The sequence below is a fragment of the Martes martes genome (assembly GCF_963455335.1).
Source record: "Martes martes genome assembly, chromosome: 8".
Taxonomy (NCBI): domain Eukaryota; kingdom Metazoa; phylum Chordata; class Mammalia; order Carnivora; family Mustelidae; genus Martes; species Martes martes.
The window spans coordinates 141,359,896-141,379,038 of NC_137895.1; the positions used below are offsets into that span (position 1 = coordinate 141,359,896).

At 60.4% G+C, this 19,143-nt stretch overlaps 1 protein-coding gene across 1 annotated transcript in view; it reads left to right on the forward strand.

Moving 5' to 3' along the window:
• Positions 1-16,652, forward strand: part of ADARB2 (adenosine deaminase RNA specific B2 (inactive)) — a gene marked incomplete at both ends in the record, with an annotated part of 364,006 nt that extends 347,354 nt beyond the window's left edge. Inside the window, 3 exons of the mRNA XM_080811616.1 lie at positions 2,573-2,754; positions 14,637-14,815; positions 16,476-16,652. Coding sequence (XP_080667742.1) covers positions 2,573-2,754; positions 14,637-14,815; positions 16,476-16,652 — 538 coding nt within the window. The remainder of the gene's footprint in view (positions 1-2,572; positions 2,755-14,636; positions 14,816-16,475) is intronic.
• Between the last annotated feature and the right edge of the window lie 2,491 nt (positions 16,653-19,143).

A 19,143-nucleotide genomic window follows, 5' to 3' on the forward strand; every position in this document is an offset into this window, starting at 1 on the left:
TCTGTACTTTATCCATGAGAAGTGAGGGGCAGGCAGCCTCCTGACCGCCCCGGCTGGCCTGTCAGAGCGGGAATCTGGGCAGAGGCGTGTCGCCAAGTGATGGGTCCGACGATCAGCGAGAAGACCTCGTGTTGCTCTCAGAAAGTCCGCTCCTCCAAAACTCACGGACATCCGCTTTGGTGAAATCACGCACGTGTGTCTGTGTGTGTGTGCGTGCGTGCGTGCGTGCGTGAACAGCCGTTTCAGTCCTTCTGAAGGAAAGGATGTGACTTACAGAAATGACCACAATTATTTTTTAAGTGAAGTTATGCAAATCTGATAGACTAAAGTAAATGTTTCATAAAACCAATGACTGTTCAAATGGTAGGACTAAATTGTTTGTATATAAATATTACCTTTTATATTCCATTTGAGTTTTATGTAGATGAACACATTACTTTAATGACCTGCGTTTGTGGAGAGAGTGGAGACTCGCTCTCCAGATCCTCGCCCGCCAGATGGCTGCCTTTTCTTGCATGAGATTAAAACATGGCTCTCATTCACCGCAATGCTTTGGAGGCAAATTAATATCGCCGGCTAAATTGCTTGTGTTTTCGGAATAAAATTTAAAGAGAACTTTTTAAAGCAATTGGTGTCACAGGTTCCCGGAGCAGATTGCTCTCCAGGTAGGGCATGCTGGTTTTAACCGTTCGGTAATTAATGGAAAGGATTCTGCGTTAATTGACTGCTTCGGGAAAGGGAAATATAATGACTCCTTATTAATCAAGAAAAGAAATGTACGGCATGGAGGCACCACAATAATTGCTCTAACAGCAGAGAAATGTTAATTAATGAAAAGAACAATGATGTAAGAAATTAGCTGCATAGTGTTTGCCGCTGGTGGAGGCTGGGTTTCAGACACGTTATTTACAGCGGAAACCACAAAATGCTGCCTCAGACAGATGCGTGTAACCTTGCGCCACCCAAGTTTAGGGGGAAAAAATCTCAAAATGCTGCTGTCATCTTTGCTTGCAGAAGCAGGAGCGCTTGCCCAGGGCGGCATTTATCTCGGAGAAGGACGGTCTTGTCCTTCGTGTCTGGTCTGGGCCTCGAAAATCAACATCCTCTTCAGGGCAAAACACGGCCGTTTGTTAATGTCACGTAACGACACAACAGGTCCTTCTGACGGCTGAGGACAAAAGGAGAAGAAGCTATTTTGCCCAAAACGGAAATAAACTCCATTTCTGATATTCACCCGCTAACCTCACGAAAAATTCAGATTCGCTCTGGGGACAGAGTGTCTCTTTTTTTTTTTTTTTAAGTTTCGAGTTGCTGAGAGAACATAGGGCTTCCCCGCCCTCTAACAACCCTCGTCGTCCGTTCAAGTCAGAGCCCCGCCAGCCGCGCGCGTGGCCGTCAGGGGCCCGGGCCGGTCCACTGGGTCAGGCGCGGCCACAGGAGCTCCAGCCTCAGCCTGCCCAACGGGGCGCCAGGGCCATGCGGAGGGCAGGCTGCCGGTGGGGGGGGGAGGCGGCGGGGGGGGGGGCAGGCAGGGTGGGATGCGGCACCCGACCAGCCTCGCGGGGGGGTGGCAGGCGGGGTGGGGGGGATGCGGCACCCGACCAGCCTCGCGGGGGGAGGGGAGCAGGCGGGGGGGGGGATGCAGCACCCGACCAGCCTCGCGGGGGGGGGGCAGGCGGGGGGGGGGATGCGGCACCCGACCAGCCTCGCGGGGGGAGGGGAGCAGGCGGGGGGGGGGGATGCGGCACCCGACCAGCCTCGCGGGGGGAGGGGAGCAGGCGGGGGGGGGATGCGGCACCCGACCAGCCTCGCGGGGGGGGTGGCAGGCGGGGTGGGGGGGATGCGGCACCCGACCAGCCTCGCGGGGGGGGGGGGAGCAGGCGGGGGGGGGGATGCAGCACCCGACCAGCCTCGCGGGGGGGGGGCAGGCGGGGGGGGGGATGCGGCACCCGACCAGCCTCGCGGGGGGAGGGGAGCAGGCGGGGGGGGGGGATGCGGCACCCGACCAGCCTCGCGGGGGGAGGGGAGCAGGCGGGGGGGGGATGCGGCACCCGACCAGCCTCGCGGGGGGGGTGGCAGGCGGGGTGGGGGGGATGCGGCACCCGACCAGCCTCGCGGGGGGGGGGGGAGCAGGCGGGGGGGGGGATGCAGCACCCGACCAGCCTCGCGGGGGGGGGGGCAGGCGGGGGGGGGGATGCGGCACCCGACCAGCCTCGCGGGGGGAGGGGAGCAGGCGGGGGGGGGGATGCGGCACCCGACCAGCCTCGCGGGGGGGGGTGGCAGGCGGGGTGGGGGGGATGCGGCACCCGACCAGCCTCGCGGGGGGAGGGGAGCAGGCGGGGGGGGGGGGATGCGGCACCCGACCAGCCTCGCGGGGGGGGGGGCAGGCGGGGTGGGGGGGATGCGGCACCCGACCAGCCTCGCGGGGGGAGGGGAGCAGGCGGGGGGGGGGATGCGGCACCCGACCAGCCTCGCGGGGGGGTGGCAGGCGGGGGGGGGGATGCGGCACCCGACCAGCCTCGCAGGGGGGGGCCCCGCCCCCCGCGCCCGCGCTGACACCCTGTCCCTACAGGTGGAACGTGCTGGGCCTGCAGGGCGCGCTGCTCTGCCACTTCATCGAGCCCGTGTACCTGCACAGCATCATCGTGGGCAGTCTGCGCCACACGGGCCACCTCTCCCGGGTCATGAGCCACCGCACCGAGGACGTCGGCCAGCTGCCCACCTCCTACCGGCACAACCGGCCCCTCCTCAGCGGTAAGAAAACCCTGTCCCCACAGACCCGGGACGCGTGCCCTCCCGCTGGCCGACCCCATGCGTCCTAACTCGGGCCGCTGTTCCCCGGGTCGGCCACCGGCTACTTAGGATGTAGCGAGCAAAAGTACAGGAACACAAACCTGTAAGAGGGGGGCTGCCGTGCCTCCCAAATGGAGGACCGGGCACTGGGAGGTGGGAGCAGAATGGGACACACCCCCGACCACATCCACCAGGACAACTTAGCCCACCTGCTCCGCTCACGGGAGTGGTCTCTGACGGAGGGCAGGGGGTTGGAAGCAGGTGGTTGCAGGGCTCGCGGTCCCAGTGCCCTCCTCGCACGAGGCGTCCAGGAGGCACATGTCAGGAGCAGCACGGACACGCGCAGGCACGAAGCCGGCCTGCTCCTAGCCTCCCGCGCCGCCCGTGTGCGCAGCACCGGACCTCCGGAGCCTCGGTGTCCCCGCTGCAAGATAGGGACAGCCAACCCCCAGCCGCCTAGCACACAGCCCGTGTGAGGGTCGAGTCACACGGCCAGCAAGCACCGTGGAGCCCATCGCGTCGTGTACACTGACTCGGCTTTCTGGAGGGGAATGCGGATGGCGACCGGGGGTCTCCACGTCACAGACCCTCTCCCGGTTCCTGAGAATGAGCCTCACCAGAGGCTGGAGGAAACAGCACGTGCAGCAGGGACTGGAACTGGGCTCGAGGACGCAGCTAAGCCGTCTCAACGCGCCGCACCGCGTCCCGTGGCCTGCAGCACCACGGACCGGGTGTCCGCACCGTCACTCCCAGGGAACTACCCGCGCAGAACTACACCTGCCGAGGAGGGGCGGCGGCGGCATCCGGACGGCGAGGGAGAGGCGAGCCGCCCCAGCTGAGGCGCTCGCGGCCCTGGGACTCTCACCAGCCCGTCAGGAGTCAGGAGCGGCACAAACATTCGCCTCTAATTCTAAGTCTATACAATTACATTTATCTTTTAAACAGTTGGTCATTTTAGGAATTCTGATAAAATATTACTTTGGCTCAGTTTCAACCTCTTCCATTTCTCTTTCTTTTTTTTTTCTCAAAATGGCAAAAAATACTACTTATTAAAAAGATTTTATTTGAGAGAGACAGTGAGAGAGAAGACGAGCAGGGGGAGGGGGGGAGGAGGAAGCAGGCTCCCCTCCGAGCAGGGAGCCCGACGCGGGGCTCGATCCCAGGACCCTGAGATCATGACCTGAGCCGAGGGCACATGCTTCACCGACGGACCCCCGGGCGCCCCAAGAACACTCCCTTCTTACGGCTCGGCAGCCAGCGCAAGTCTGGAGCGGACCCCACCGTCCCAGCACTGCCGGTTCGTGCGGATCAGATGTCCCCAGCTCGGGCCCCCAGAGACCTCGGAGACCTCCTTCAGGCTCCACAGCAAACCCGCGGGGACCCCGTGTGCTCGGAGGAGGCGCCTGTCCCACGAGGGGCTGCTGCCGCCCGGCCTCCGGGCACCACGCACGCCTGCCTGGCCGTCCCTTCCAGCAAAGCTGTTTTGAAGTCGTGTGTTCAACTGGGAACATGTGAACACAGATAAAAACAGGAATTCTGAATTATAAGTGAAAAGCAGTGAATTTAAAAAAAAAAAAAAAAGTTCCACTAGAGGAATTCAGGTCACCTGAAGTCGTCGAGCGGCACAGCTAAAAGCAAAGCCCTGGACCCCCGTGTGAACCCCCGCCCCCACCTCAGGGGACACTCAGCCCTACCTACAGCCAGGACCACCTGACTGGACACTTCAGTCCACACTGACAACACCGCTTTCGTCGCTGGAGAGATGCAAATGACCCGAAGCCGCAGCGTCCCCCCCGCCCCCGGCACGCTCTCGGCGGCGGCGACTGCTGGGCCCTCAGTGGCCCTCAGACAGCAGTCGTGCAGATCCAGAAAGGAAACCATCGGGCTCTTTCGCAACACAAGGGAGACAGCGCGATCGCGTGTAAGGACGGTAACGAAGAGCACATTCACACACGCCCGTGAAATCTGTCTGGAGACTCCCTCGAGGTCCATTTGGCAAAACCGCCCGAGAAGGTGCAGCCCGCGTGCTCGGGGAACGAGCCCCGCCACCGAGCGGGGGCCCCGCCGGCTCCGGGGCCACAGGAAGCAGCCGAGCTGAGAAGGGTCCCCCACGGACACGGGCCGGGGCGCACTGACGGCCGCCAGAGGGTCTGGAAGCCTTCTGGACAGACCGTGAGGACGGACACCACACCGCGGCGGCCGCACCCCGACCCTTCAGCACCCCACGTCACCGGACAAGCACGGCTTCCCTAAAGGGACTCGCCTCCGTTCCTTCCCGGCACATTCAATACCACATGCGACGCGACGAGGACAAGGCGATGCTGAGAATTCGTAAGAATGTAGGCTCGGAACACTCGTCTTTTGAGGAAAACATTACGTGCAGTAGAAAGTGACTTCGAGGCTGTCGTGCCGGGCGCGGGGTGGTTCGTCTGCCCGTCCGGCCTCAAGGTAAGTCTCCTGTTTCCGCATCAGGACAAGGAGACATGTGGGGGGACGCGCAAGCTCTGTGATCCCGCCGGCGGCGCGTGGCGTGCACGGGCGCTCCGTCCAACAGTGGCCGCCCGCACCGAAGACGCAACTTCACAGCCCACGGCAAGGTCCGGCGACGAACACAAAATCTGAGAGCCGGACCCGGTGAATCGATGTCCGGGCCCGGAGCTGTCTCGGGCCCTGGTTGCGTGCGCGTGATGGGAAGTACAGGACGGTGACCAGCAGGGCACCGGCTGCCTCCGCCCGGGCACGCGTCTTCCCGAAGGAGCAGGAATGGGCCATTGGGGGGTCAGAGCCTCGTCAGACTCCATGTGTCTCGAGCAACGGTTCATCGAAATGTCCGCCAGCAGCGGTCCACAAACCCCGCCCGACACCCCCCACCCCCGACTACACTCGAGACCCCTCTCCTCCAGCAGTGGTGGTGGGTGAGATGGAGGAGGAGGCCTGTCGCCACACGCACCCACGTTTCTGTGAGTTCCAGTCTCCAAAGTACTGTCACAGTGAACTGCCGAGCCCAATGCGGAGAGCCAAGCCGCTTTAATTCAGGAGAAATTCCTGAGGATGACGATCATTAACAGTATCCGGCAAAACAACCCAGTGGGGTGGTAGCAAAGATTGTTTTTATGCAGATGGTAACTAATGCAGCATGATTTTTATATTAAAATAAGCACGGAGGTGCCTGGGGGGCTCGGTCCATTAAGCCTCTGCCTTCGGCTCAGGTCATGATCTCAGGGTCCTGGGATCGAGCCCCGCATCGGGCGCTCTGCTCAGCGGGGAGCCTGCTTCCCCCTCTCCCTCTGCCCTCACCGCCTGCGCATGTTCTTTCTCATTATCTCTCTCTCAAAAAACAAATAAAATCTTTTTTAAAAAATAAAAATAAAATAAGCACAGGTTTATTACAGAGTAACTTATAAATTTTTCATAAATGTTTAGGATAAAACACATGAGCTTAAAAATACATCTGAGCAGCTCTTTTGTCTTGGAGTTGTTAGAAGTCGAAATTAATCTCTTGTGCCCTTGAAGGAATTTTTGGTAGAAAAAAAATCATTATAAATCTTGCTGGAATAATCTAAAGACAATCCTAATATCTCTGCACGAAGATCAAAATGCTAGATTCAAGAAAGAAATATTTAATGAGACATTTCCATAGATTAGGACAGATTTCCCTATGCAAATTAGATGACATATAGCTTATGATAAATTTAAAATGATAGAAAAACCTTTTTTAGTTTTCTAAAGAGTTCTTTCAAAAATACTTGTATGTTAGTTAAGTTACACTTAATTTCTACCATGATTTTAAGCAACTGTTGCACGAAAGTATTTGAGCACCAGCCTTAGTCAATTTGCTCTTGAAATTTTTACCATTTAGGGAAAATACTTTCATTGTCGATACATTTCATTTATCCAAACACCGCGTTGGTCAACACAATCCCTACACTTATTTAATCACTCAGCAAACGTGGGTGTGGATTGCTGACGACGTGCCTGGGGCCCTCATGCACCGGGAAGAGAGCCGCAAACAAAATGGTCGAAACCCCGTGGGGAAGGCCGACAGACAGACAAAACGAAAACGCTTCGTAGAAAAATAAAGCGCAGGAGAGACTACACGCCACCTTTGGCTGTCAGCCAGGGGACCAGACCCTATGGGGCGGTGGTGTCAGGGCCAAGTCCTGCAGGAAGAGGGAAGGACATCGTGGACAGGGAGCAGGACGGGAGCCAGGAGGGGGTCGGAACATGGGGAGAGCCTCCGGGCTTCAGGACAGAGTCAGGCTGCGGCTGCCGCACGGGGACTAGGTTAGGACCCAGCCTGAACCCTGCGTAAGCAGGCCCTGAGGGTTCTCAGAGCAGCCTGAAACGGTCTCCATTCCCACATTCACGTGGAGACGATCCTACTAAGAGCTGGATCAAAATAATGCTACGGAAGCTTTGGAAACACAGCCCCGGCCCTCAGCAAAAGCCGAGCAGGCACAGGCTGCGACGAGACCACGTTAACAAACCCCAGCAGCACACGGCGGAGAAAACTCATGACGGCAGAGAGCACCGTTCCTGGACACAGACCTTACCACAACCATGCTCACCAGGAAAACAGAGATGTAAAAAACAACAGAGAAAATGCAGGGGGAGGGAGAGAAGTGAAAGAAAGAAGGAAAGAAAGAAGGAAGGAGCCAAATAGGAATTGCAGAGGAAAATAAAACAATTTGTGTGACACAGAATAGGTTTATTTTTTTAAGATTTTATTTTTATTTTTATTGATTTGACAGAGAGAGAGAGAGCGCACGCACGCAAAAACAGGGAGAGTGGCCGAGGCAGAGGGAGAAGCAGGCCCCTCACCGAGCAAGGAGCCCAACGGGGGTCTCAGTCCCAGGACCTGGGATCACGACCTGAGCCGAAGGCAGAGGCTTCACCGACAGAGCCACGCAGGCGCCCCACAGAGGACAGGGTTAGTAGCACATTCAACACAGCTGAAATCGGGGCACCTGGGGAGCTCCGTCGGTGAAGCCTCTGCCTTCGGCTCAGGTCGTGATCCCAGGGTCATGGGATCGAGCCCTGTGTTGGGCTCTACGCTGGGTGCAGAGCCTGCTGGGGACTCCCTCTCCCTCCCCGCCCCTCCCCCTCTTGTGCGCGTGCACACACTCTCTCTAAAATCATGAATAGATAAACGTTTTTAAAAAATAAATAAAAATTAACCAATTAAAATGAGGGCAAGACAACAGTCCAAGCAGACAGAAGCAGAGCTAATGCAAGCCCAGCAGACGCGCATCAAAGGAGATAGAGATCAAAGGAGATCAAAGGAGATTAACTGTGCTCTTGGGGCATAAGGAACATAGCCCCAGATGGACAGAGTGACTAATGTGTGAGGAACACATTCTGCCGAAGTCCCCCTGTCCCACGTCTTTCCAAGTAACAACAAGCTTTACAGGGACCCAGAACCATTTCACTATCAGGTTATAAAATGAAATATTCTAATTTTTCCTCAGCCCCGTCTTCCCCACAGTGTGTCCCCAGCTTGCAGGAACCCACAGAACCCCCACAAGCATCTCACGGCAGAAAGAGCTAAGCCCGTCCTCACTCACCATCTCCAGACTGCAGCACATGCCACACAGCCACCCTGAAATGGGCTCTATTAAGACAATAGCTACAAAATTACTGTCAATTATAATGATGTTCGTGCTAATGAAAAGGAATAAAATGACATTAATATAGCCGAGTTAAGTTAGTTACTCCAAATCTCCAAGTCCATGTTACAACAGCCCTAGCTCCACTTCCAGCAGAACTGTGTATGTGTGTGTGTGATGTGTGTGCAATGTGTGAGCATGCGTGTGTTCGTGTGTACATGTGTGTTGCATGTGTACACGTATGATTGTGTACACACGTGTGTTGTGTGTGCATGTATGTGATTGTACGCGTGTGATGCATGTGTGGTGTGCACGTGTGCGTGCATGTGTGTGGTGCATGCACATGTGTGATGCATGAGCAAAGTGTGTGCATGCGATGTATGTGTGAGGTGTGTGGTGTGTGCACATGTGGTGTGCATGCGATATACACGTGCGTGATATGTGTATGCAAAGTGTGTGCAATGTGTGGGCGTGTGTGTACATGTGTGATTGTGTGGTGTGTGTGTACATGTGTGATGTGCACGTATGTGTTGTGTGTGATGTGTGTGCATGTGTTGTGCATGCATGTGATGTGTGTGTACATGTGCGATGTGTGTGCACATGTGATGTGTGTACACGTGTGGTGTCTCTGTGTGTGTGAGGGACAACACAAGGGGTGTCTGGCACATACAAAACACACAGCGGCCTCATTTACACCCACCTGCCGCCATACGACTCGGCATTTAATTGTCCATTTCTCAACATCGAATGTAGTGTTGCCCTGAGATACAGACTTGCCTCACTCCCTATAAAAATCATGTTCCTGAATGTCCTATGTAGCCTTAATTTGGAGAAACTGAATTAAATTTTAAATACTTTCGGCCCACCAGCAATCTAAAGAAATGTTACAATGTCTTAGACACTGCTTTTTAAAAAGAGGTGCATGCGGGTTTTTGCAAAACGAGGCCTATTTTCACAGCTAAAGAAGCCGTTATGAAACTCCCTGTCACAGACAAATAGCAGATTCACTCCTGCTGCTCTCAGTCACGGCAGTCCTGCCAGTCGTGGTGGCGGTGGGACTCGCGGTGACGGGAGCCGTGCGAATGTGGCCACAGTCTGGCACAGAAGCTCCGCGGGTGGGAGTAGTCCTGACAGTCGTGGTGGTGGCGGTGGCCGTGGTGGCAACCGTGGCAGTAATGGCACAGTGGGGAAGGCAATGACAGCCCTAGTCAGCAGGCGCATTAACTCATCGAAGTTAAGAAAAACCTACTTCAGGTTCACCGTATTCACACAATCGTGTCAATCACTAAGCCACTAAATCAAACATCGGACGATCTTCACGGAGACACTCTTGTGTGTCAGGACAGCAGAGTACGTGCGTCAGTGCTGGTGGAGACCTTGGTCTCCCACACGTCCGCTCTGAGATACCAGCCGCGTCCAGAACGCTGCAGAGAGGATGAATGGCCGCACAGGCTGCGGTGCGCAGACGGGCTGCACAGATCTTATCGGTGATGGGTCCGATGGGGAAGGGGTTTGGGGAGATCGGGCTTCCTTCCAAGATGGTGGGAATAAGTACTACAGTATCACTAAGTTAGAGCGGCCATGGGTCTGGTCCTGGCCTGGCCACACCACCTCTCAGGGACACCTTTTCTCTCATCCCATCCTGGGTTTTGTCAACAACTTTCCAAACCGAGACCTTCCCCGACAGAGGCCAACCATACCGTCCCCCAAACGGAGCCATGCTAGGCCTCCCTCCCCAGCCAGGGGCCGAGAAGAGATGTCCACGTATGCGGCTGTGGCCAGTGGGAACCCCCCACCCACCAACTGTGGTGCCAGAGGTCGGCATGCGGGCTTCAGAGGCCAGCTCCAGATTCACAACCAAAAATGCTGGTGTAGGCAGACGACTGGCCGCCCCAAGACACCAAATCTTAATCCCTGAAACGTGCAAATTACCCTATTTGGAAAAAGGGTCCCTATCAACGTGATTAAGTTAGGGATATTGAAATGAAGAGGGTGTCCTGAACTATGTCCTGTGGGTCCCACACCCCACCACACGCATCTGCGGAAGAGAGAGGCTGATGGAGGGAAAGAGAGAGACAGACAGACAGACGCGGGGGCGCAGAAGCCACGTGAAAACAGGCAGAGGCGGAAGTGGCGCATCCCCACGCCAGACCGGCAGGGCGCTGGGAGCTGGAGGACGGAGGAGGGCGCAGCCCCGCCCACACCTGCTGGCCTCCAGAGCGAGCAGGGAGTCGTCTCTGTGACTTTCTGTAAACCGGCGACTGTGTTCACGCTCCACTGCGGCAGCCCTGGGAGACGAACACCGGGCTCCCGTGTCACAGCACAACGTCCACACGAGCGGGAACCACACCGAAAAGTGCGACCCTGGGCCTCCGTCACCACCCAGTGAGGGCAGGCGTCCCAGGACCCACGCCGGCTGGCGTGACGGTGACACGTTCCGTTCCTAGATGTCAAGGTGCAGGTTTGCAGACTCGGGCTCAGGTGCTCCGCGGTGAGAATTACAAGGAGTCCAATGTCTGTGCCGCCAACAGACCCCGTGACCTTGAACCAAGGTCACTGGCACACAGGGCTGAGTCTTCCCAGGGTTTATTTCTTAAGACGACCTTCCTCCCCTCCTGGGGCACAGCAGACGCAGGCCTGTGCTTTCAGCGTTCAGAACGTGCAGCCCTTCCCTGAACCGGGACGAGGACAGGGCGGACTGTGCCGTGCTCCCATCTTCCTCTGGACGGAGATTTCCGGTCGGCCCCTGGAGGTATCCCAGGCTGCGGACCCGGGGCGAGAAGGTAACGCTGCGTTTCTGCGTGGGTCTGTGTAACGTGCCGGCGTGCTGTCATCTCAAGCAGGACGAGGAAAGCAGGTGGCAGCAGGTGACGCCTCGGACTCTAAGTAGGCTGTGCGCCTGAACTTGAACTCGAGGCTTGGTTTCCACGTCTGCTTCCAGAAGGACGATCCCGGGAATCGATGCCTCCCTTCCGTGGACAGCACCCAGCCGACGGAGGAGACGTCGACGCAGGCCAGAGGTGGCTTCCCGGGAGGAGAAGGCAACGCGTCCCCAGAGTCCCAAGCACCTTGCCCTCAACCCGGAGCGGGAGACGCACAAGCCCCTCACCCAGCCACCGGGCCCGCCTTGCTCCTGCGCAGCGGATCTCAGTTACGAATCAGGACACGACGAACGAGCTTCCTCAGACACATGCGTGCGGCTCCGCAGAAACAAGTGTCTCCCCGAGGCCAAACTGAGGGAGCAGAAGACAGACTGACAGCCAGGAAGGAACCCAGCGAAGCGTTCCAACACCCCCGAAGGCCGCCCCGGCCGTGCGGGGCGGGACAGGGGCAGAGCGGTGCGGGGAAACGGACACGAGCAGCAGGAGCGGCGCGAGCCACCCACCGCCTCCCGTGCGCCCAGGCCTGCCCGTCTCTCCCTCCGAGAACAGGCCGCGGGACCGGCCCGTGGGCATGTGAATCATGAGGGCGCTCCCCTTGCTCAGCACCGTGACCGCAGCGACCGAGCCCGCGCCGGCCGCCCGCACCGTCTGGCCTGCGGGGTTAGGCTGACGGGGACATCCTGCAAGATGACCTCCTTGCCTTGTGTGCTGACTACTCTGCACGGTCAGGTCAGCGACCCTGCGTGTGAATGCGGCAGCCACTCATCGCCGCCCGCGTGATTTTGTAAACACAAAGGCGCGGCCTCACTAGACTCAATTCAGGGCCAGAAGCAGAGAGAGAGCAAGGGAGGAGGGAGGAGGAAAGCCGTTGTGCCGTTGTTCCTGCGGCTGCTTTGGGAACTGTCCACCCAAGGAAAAGACTAAGGGGGGACCCTTTAACCCTGGAGCCCCAAGGACAAACAGTAATCCCACAGACGTACACACTCGACTGCACACACATGACGCCAACTGTGCTCCACACAGGAGGGACCCCAACCCCAACGATGGGCGGCTTCCTGCACACCCAGGACAGCAGGAGGGGAGCGGGCCGCCCACTCATAACGAACCTGGGAGAGGGCCATGCAATCTAAGTGGGGCGCCGTGATCCCCACGACGGGGGGGACGCAGCACACACGGGCGCTGGTCCTCATCCCTTCCTGTGACAAAGGCAGGCCTCCCACAAAACGCCGTGTTGCTACTGAGAGCCCAGGAAGGAACAGGGGCGCGGAGCAGCAAACCGGGCGCCAAGGCAGGGTGGGGGCCGCTTCTGGTTCCCGAGTCAGCGTGGCTCGCACCCCACCTTTCCCACCGGTCACCGAGGCTCAGTGACATGAAGATCGTTGCTGGACCGAAAATCTCATTTCACGTCGCACCTGGTCACTGACAGGGCCCTGACACTCGGAAATCAACAATTCTCATACTGTGATTTACAGCATAAACCACTTCCCTCTGTGCACACTTTTCTGCTTCAACACACACCGGCCATCTGGGACCCGAGCTCCAGAGAAGGTGGGTCAGGGGCTGGGGGGGTGGCAGCTGCCCGCCCACGGTCGGGGGGCTGTCCGCCAGCCAGTGCCTCTTCTCTCTGCCTGCGTCCACGTGCGGAGCCGGGGAACCCGCTGGTGGACATCCTGCCAGGGCGGCAGCCGCGCCTCTCCAAGCAGGCATCCAAGTGCCGAGAGCCGCAGCAAAGTGGGCACTTTCCGCAGCAGAGAGAGCATGCAGGGGGCCAGGGAGGTGGGACGTGGACCTCGAAGACCCTCCCCTGTGGGAGGAAGGGACTGAGAGGGGACGGAGCAGGGCGGGAGGGAGGACCCGGCCGCCCGCAGCTCTGGAGCCCCGCCTCTCTTGGTGACCCGTCACGCCTGACCTTGGCCACTCTCGCCTCTGCCCAGCAGGGCCGTCTCACGGCCCGTGTGCCAGACTGGCCCCTGGCCACCTCTCCGCATGGGCAGCCGCCGCAGGGAACTGCTTCAAGGAACGGGGACAAGCTGTCCGGCCGGAATCAGCCCAGGACGCCTGCACGGCCCGTGCGCGACCCGGAGAAGGTCGCCGGGTGACTCCGGTCGGGAGTCAGGCTGTGGCAGGAGCAGGTGGCAGAGCCGGACGGTGGGTCTGCGGACAGCGGGAAGCCCCTGGCCGGTGGTGACACCGCGGGAGGCACTGGGTCTACTGTAGCTTTGCCCTTGGGTGCTGACGGGACGGCTGCCCTCACGAGGGCCTGGGGTGCGGCCCCTGGACACGGGGCTGCTCCCTCACATCTGCTCAGGCCCCCGAGGGCCAGCCACGCCCTCTGGAGCACCCCGGTACCCCCGGGGACACCCACAGCCCAGCGGGGGCACAGGCACAACGCACTAAAGCCGCCCCCTCCCGACACGGGAGCCGCTGGTGAGGACTCTCGGCACCCTCCTGCCAAGGGCGCGTGGGGGTGTCTCCGTGGGGAGGAGGGGGCAGGGGGAGGGGTGATCTAGACACACTGGCTCAGGGAGGGGGTTGTGGGAGGAGCAGCGGTGCTGGGAGAGGTCCAGGGCTGTGAACTCTCCCACAGCATCACCGTCACCGAGGAGAACAAGAGCCCGCGTCCCTCCTCTGCCCGGCGGCTGGGCACAGAGCTGCACCAGGAAGTCTGGGGCTCGACGGCGCGGTGGGGCCTTTCCTCCCACCCACCCGCACCTCACATGCCTTCCCTAAAGTCATGCTGGGACAGCGGGCAGGGCAGCCGCTGCAGGACGGCCCGGTGGAAAGCCAGTGAGGGCCCCCAGCACACCTGGCATCACAGGCCACGGGCGGGACGAGGGCCAGGTGGAGGTCAGACGCCACTGCCCCAGAGTAGGGACGCCGAGTGTCCCCTTCTCTCATCTGTACTAGGAACCTGGGACTCCCGGGGCTGCGACGTCCAGTGTCCAGTGCCGTCCCAGTGACCAAACTTAGACCCACTATCGACTTAGAGCTCCGCTGTCGTCCTGAAATCCTCCATAACCCTTGAACGCAGGGCCTCGTGTTTGCGTTTTGGAAAAGGTGTCAAAACCCCGGCAGCCGCTGCTGATCACATCGCTCGGTTCTTAGCCCACACTCTCCACTCTCTGTCCTGCTCGCCTCGGCTTTTCCACACGCATTCGCCGAAATTACAACCCCCGGGGCCTGTCTGGCACCATGAACACCTTCCAGAAGCCACAAGCTCGTGTGAAAATGGGCAGCGGGGTGGGGGCGCCCCCCAGCAGCGAGCAGCCAGGTGTGGTCTCCCACCAGCCGGTGGCGGGGGGCCCTGCCGGGGCCGGAATCCTGACGCCTGCTGCTGCCGCTTCTCTCTCGGCAGGAGTGAGCCACGCCGCCGTGCGCCAGCCGGGGAAGTCTCCGCACTTCAGCGTGAACTGGGTGATGGGCCACACGGACGTGGAGGTCATCGACGGCACCACCGGGAGGAGGAGCTGCGGGGGCTCATCGCGGCTCTGCAAGCACGTGTTCTCCGCGCGCTGGGCGAGGCTGTACGGAAAGGTAGGGCTCCGCTCTGGGGGAGGCCGGCCCCGCCGCCCTCGGCTCCCGGCGGGCACAGGGAGGGGCCCCCAGGAAGCCAACACTGGCCCGAGCGAGGGGCACCCACGGCCCCCAGCCACTCCCGCGGTTGCCCTCACCCTGGGCCCTGCTGACTTGCGATGTAGCTGCTGCCCCGGGAGCTCCCGGCCAGCAGCCGCGGACTCGGCTGTGGTCCTAGACGCCTCGCAGATAGGGCAGGGGCGGCTGCACGTAGGGCACCGTAAGGGAAGTTCAGAGAAAGCTCCTGACGTGGTATGACTCCCAGCTGACACATAAGGAAGGTGAGTGGTTTCCCCCAAATGACAAGAGCAAATGCCAAGCCGCAGGTCACAACTCTTCTCCTGACCCCAAAGGCCGTGCGTTTCTACGACGGTCCTGAGCTTCCTCCTCGATAAACGGGGACAGTTACTACATTTCCAGAGTTTAAGCTGAGATCTAGATGTCCACGTTTCCAAAGCACAGCAGACTGTAGCAGAACCAGACAGACATGAACAGGCGTCAGGAACACATAAACCCAAGAAGCAGCCGTGCCGCTGTCCCGTCCGCGCGCCGCTGTCCCGTCTTTATCCAGCAACAGCTCCCAACAGAAACAGGGGTGTGGGGCGCATCTGTCAACCCGCAGCGCGGGACAGACACACCCACCCTTAAGATAAGCATTGCTTGCAGTTCAGGGGACCCTGGACGTTGTGCGTGTGGCCCTTCACCTGCACGACCTCTGTGCCTGCCACGAGCCACCAACGGGACCCGGCTCTGTCCTGAGCACAGGGCCTCGGCTGCCTGCCCGCCCACTCCGGGCACCGTCCACACTTCCCTCGCCCGCACGCTGCAGGGACCCGTGTCAGGGAACACCACTGATTCTGTCTTCCTAAACAAAAGGACCCCTTGCACCTGTTCCAGGACATGGGCCAAACCCGCGGGGGAATCCAGGCCTCCTGGCCCTGCTCCCCGCACCGCTGGCCTCTCCACGGGGGTCCCTGCCTACACGGGCCTCAGAGCCCGGCCTGGTCCTGGCCCAGAAACCCGACAGAGACGGCCCGTTCCACCGGTTTCCTAACTGGTTGGCAGGAGAACTCGAACGCCCCCATCTCCCGCCTGCACGATGCTGCTTTCGTGCCCACAGACCCCCCCCGACCCCCGACCCCACCCCAACAGCAGTCCCAGACCCTCTCGCAAAAGAAAACCACACGGTATACCCGTTCAACAGCAGGCAAGTCACACGTCTGTCGCCTGCCGCTCCTCACATCCCTGCCGAGCAGCCCGGGTGTGTCCGTGGCGCGTCAGGGCCGCCAGAGGGCACGCACCCACTGGAGCAGTCACCCCTTTACTGGGGTCAGACGGACACGTGACTCACGCTGGACAGACTCAGGGTGGGTAACGCGACGGCCCGACGCGCGCATGCTGGGAAGGGACCACCACGAGCCGGCCCGCCTGTGCGCCCAGGGCGGTCGCTGTGCGCAGTTAAGGAAGCTCCTTTGGGGCACACCACACGCTGTTCCCCTCCGCCGTGCGGCTTCTCCGTTTCACGGCAGGCGCCGAGGGCAGGCGGCTGGGAGCCGTGTCGCGCACGGAAGGCCCGGCACTTGTCTGGTGGGCTCACCCGCTGTCTCGTTCCCGCCCCCAGCTGAGCACGCGGATTCCGAGCCACGGGGACACGCCGTCCATGTACTGTGAGGCCAAGCGGGGGGCGTGCACCTACCAGTCGGTCAAACAGCAGCTGTTCAAGGCATTCCAGAAGGCCGGGCTGGGCACCTGGGTGAGGAAGCCGCCCGAGCAGGACCAGTTCCAACTGACTCTCTGAGCCCCGGACACCGCGCTCCCAGAGCAGAGCGCGCGCGGCGGGGGCGGCAGGCCGTGCTCACCAGCCCCCTGCGCTCTCGCCCTCGGTGCTCCAGAAGCACGCGCGTGGTCAGCGCTCCATGGGCAACTAGACTCGAAGTAGGAGCTGCTTCTCGCGTGGCCGCTCCCACGCTGCCAGGACCCACACTCCCCAGACCTGAAGGCCCCGGGCACGGCCCAACCTCTCCTCCTGGTGTGTCCACGGGAAAGTTTCCGTTCAGGCTGAAGGGTCTTAGGTGCAGCCGGTCCCGCGGTGCCTGGGGTGCCGCTCCCCACACCCCCTCTCCACCCCAGCACCTCCAGTGTCTTCTCTGCCCCCCCGACCCCGTGCCCCAAGCCCCACATCTGCCCCCGTCTGTCTCCCTGCCCCACACCCCCAGCACCCTGTCTGGTCCCCTCCTCCCCACGCCCCCCGTGCCATGTCTGCCCCCCACCTGCCCCGCACCCCCAGCACCGCGCCTGGTTCTCAGCAGCACAAGCTGGCAGGACACTTCAGGATAAGCCACAGTGAAGAGAAAAGCCATGGGCTCTCCCCAAAGAAGCCAACAGGACGCTCTACCATCCTCATCGTTCACATAAGTGTTTACCCCACCTCCCTTCAAAGCGGATTTGAGACGCACAGTATTGAAAAACCCTAAACTCAGACCAGAGAAACGAAGACTCTTCAGCAGCGCCCAGTGAGCTGAGACGCAGGCGGGACCTGGGCTCCAGGACCGAGCGCCGCAGACCCTGCAGACACCACACCCGTCCTGGGCCCAGCATGGGCTCCACGGCCGATGTCCACGGTCACTGACCATGTTTGTGGCAGCCGCGTCCGGGTTAGTGACCACCCACACCCCTCAGCAGGTAACAAGGGAACCACGTCGCAGACCACACTCCGACAGCTCGAGTGTGCATCAGAGAGCGAGCCCAAGGAGTGTCCACAGCAGCCCTTCCCGGGGCTCGAGCAGCTGCGAGCTCTCCACGCTTCGGGCTCCCTGATGACCGCCTGGCAGGGCCGAAACACACCACAGCAGCTGCTGAGCCGCAAGAGGCAGGATCCTGTCCCCTTCCAAGCAGGCATCGGACACCCCGACCACGACACCCTCTCTAGGAGCACTGGGGGCGCCAAGCATGCCAGAGACAGGAATCCTCTCCCACGCTGTTGGTCCGTCCGGGTACTCGAACTGTCCACGTGGACCACCACGAACTCATCTCTGACATCTGTCATGTGACTGACAGGCCTGTCATTTCCCCCACAGAAGAGCCACACCTGAAACTCACTAGGCCACACAGCCTGGCTCCAGATAGTCCCGTCCTGGGGCAGGGGCTTCCCAGAGGGGCTTCTAGCCAGCCAGCCCTGCGGGCACACCCTGACCAGAGGGCAGGACCGCCCCTCGGCCCCAGACACAGGAGCGGAGCAGTGTGCCGCCTGTCACGTCGAGATCGCGGATGCGACAAGGAGGCCAGCAGGAGGCCACAGGAGTCGCAGACATGCGCTGCGGACAAGCAGGGGTGCCGCTGCGGGGACCAGCTCCTCCGGGCCTTCACACGGCTCAGACGTCTCACTCGCCTTCTCTTGGGAGAGAAAATGGGCACGCAGCACAGTTTCCACAAAGTTATGAAAGATGGGAAAATGTTTGTGCAAACAGATGATGCATATTAATCTTTAGTTTGGGACGAAAGCTGGAATCACGTGGCCGGTTTACGTTAGCTTCTGGCCGTCGGACATGTCACCGGGATGAAACGTAGATGAACCTGCTGGCTGAGACTCGGCCTCGGCCTTCTCTGGAGCCCCGGAAAGTACAGACGCACGGACGACTCCCGCCGGGACCTTCGACGGCTCCCGTTCTGAGCCCTCGCTTCTACCCCTGCGCTCCAAACCATGCCCCTTCCAGAGCGAGGAGACGGCCTAGCGGCACCGTGCAGGGCAGGGGCAGATGGGCCCATCCACCCACAGCACCGCGGGGACCACCCAGACGACCCGACCCCAGGGGCGCGGACAGTATCACCTGCCCGACACCTGACACGCCTGATGCCTCAGCCGTGGCTGCTCGGTCACCGCTCGCCCCGTCCAAGGCTCTGGCCCTCCAGAAAAACCTACACTCCACCGAACTATCTCCTTCCGGGGAAAGCCACAGCCACCGGCGCCAGCGTGGGGACTTGTCTATTAGGTCGGTAGGGACACCCGGGAGGAGAGGGGAAGGCCCCGCGCAGCAGCTGTGTCAGGACAGAGGCGTTCCCAAGCCAGCGGGAAGCGCCGTCGAGAGGCTGAGCTTGGCCGGGGGCCACGTGCCCGGGAGCGAGGACGGAGAGGCACAAGGGGCGAGGAAGGCAGGACTGCGGGGCCGGGTCACCCACAAGAGGCCAGGTCGCAGGGCTCCACTGGGACACGTGCTGTGGCTGGAGGGACGGGGGGCGCCAGCCCAGAGACGAGGCCGTCGGGGAGCCTGAGGGTCTCACTCTGCTTCGCA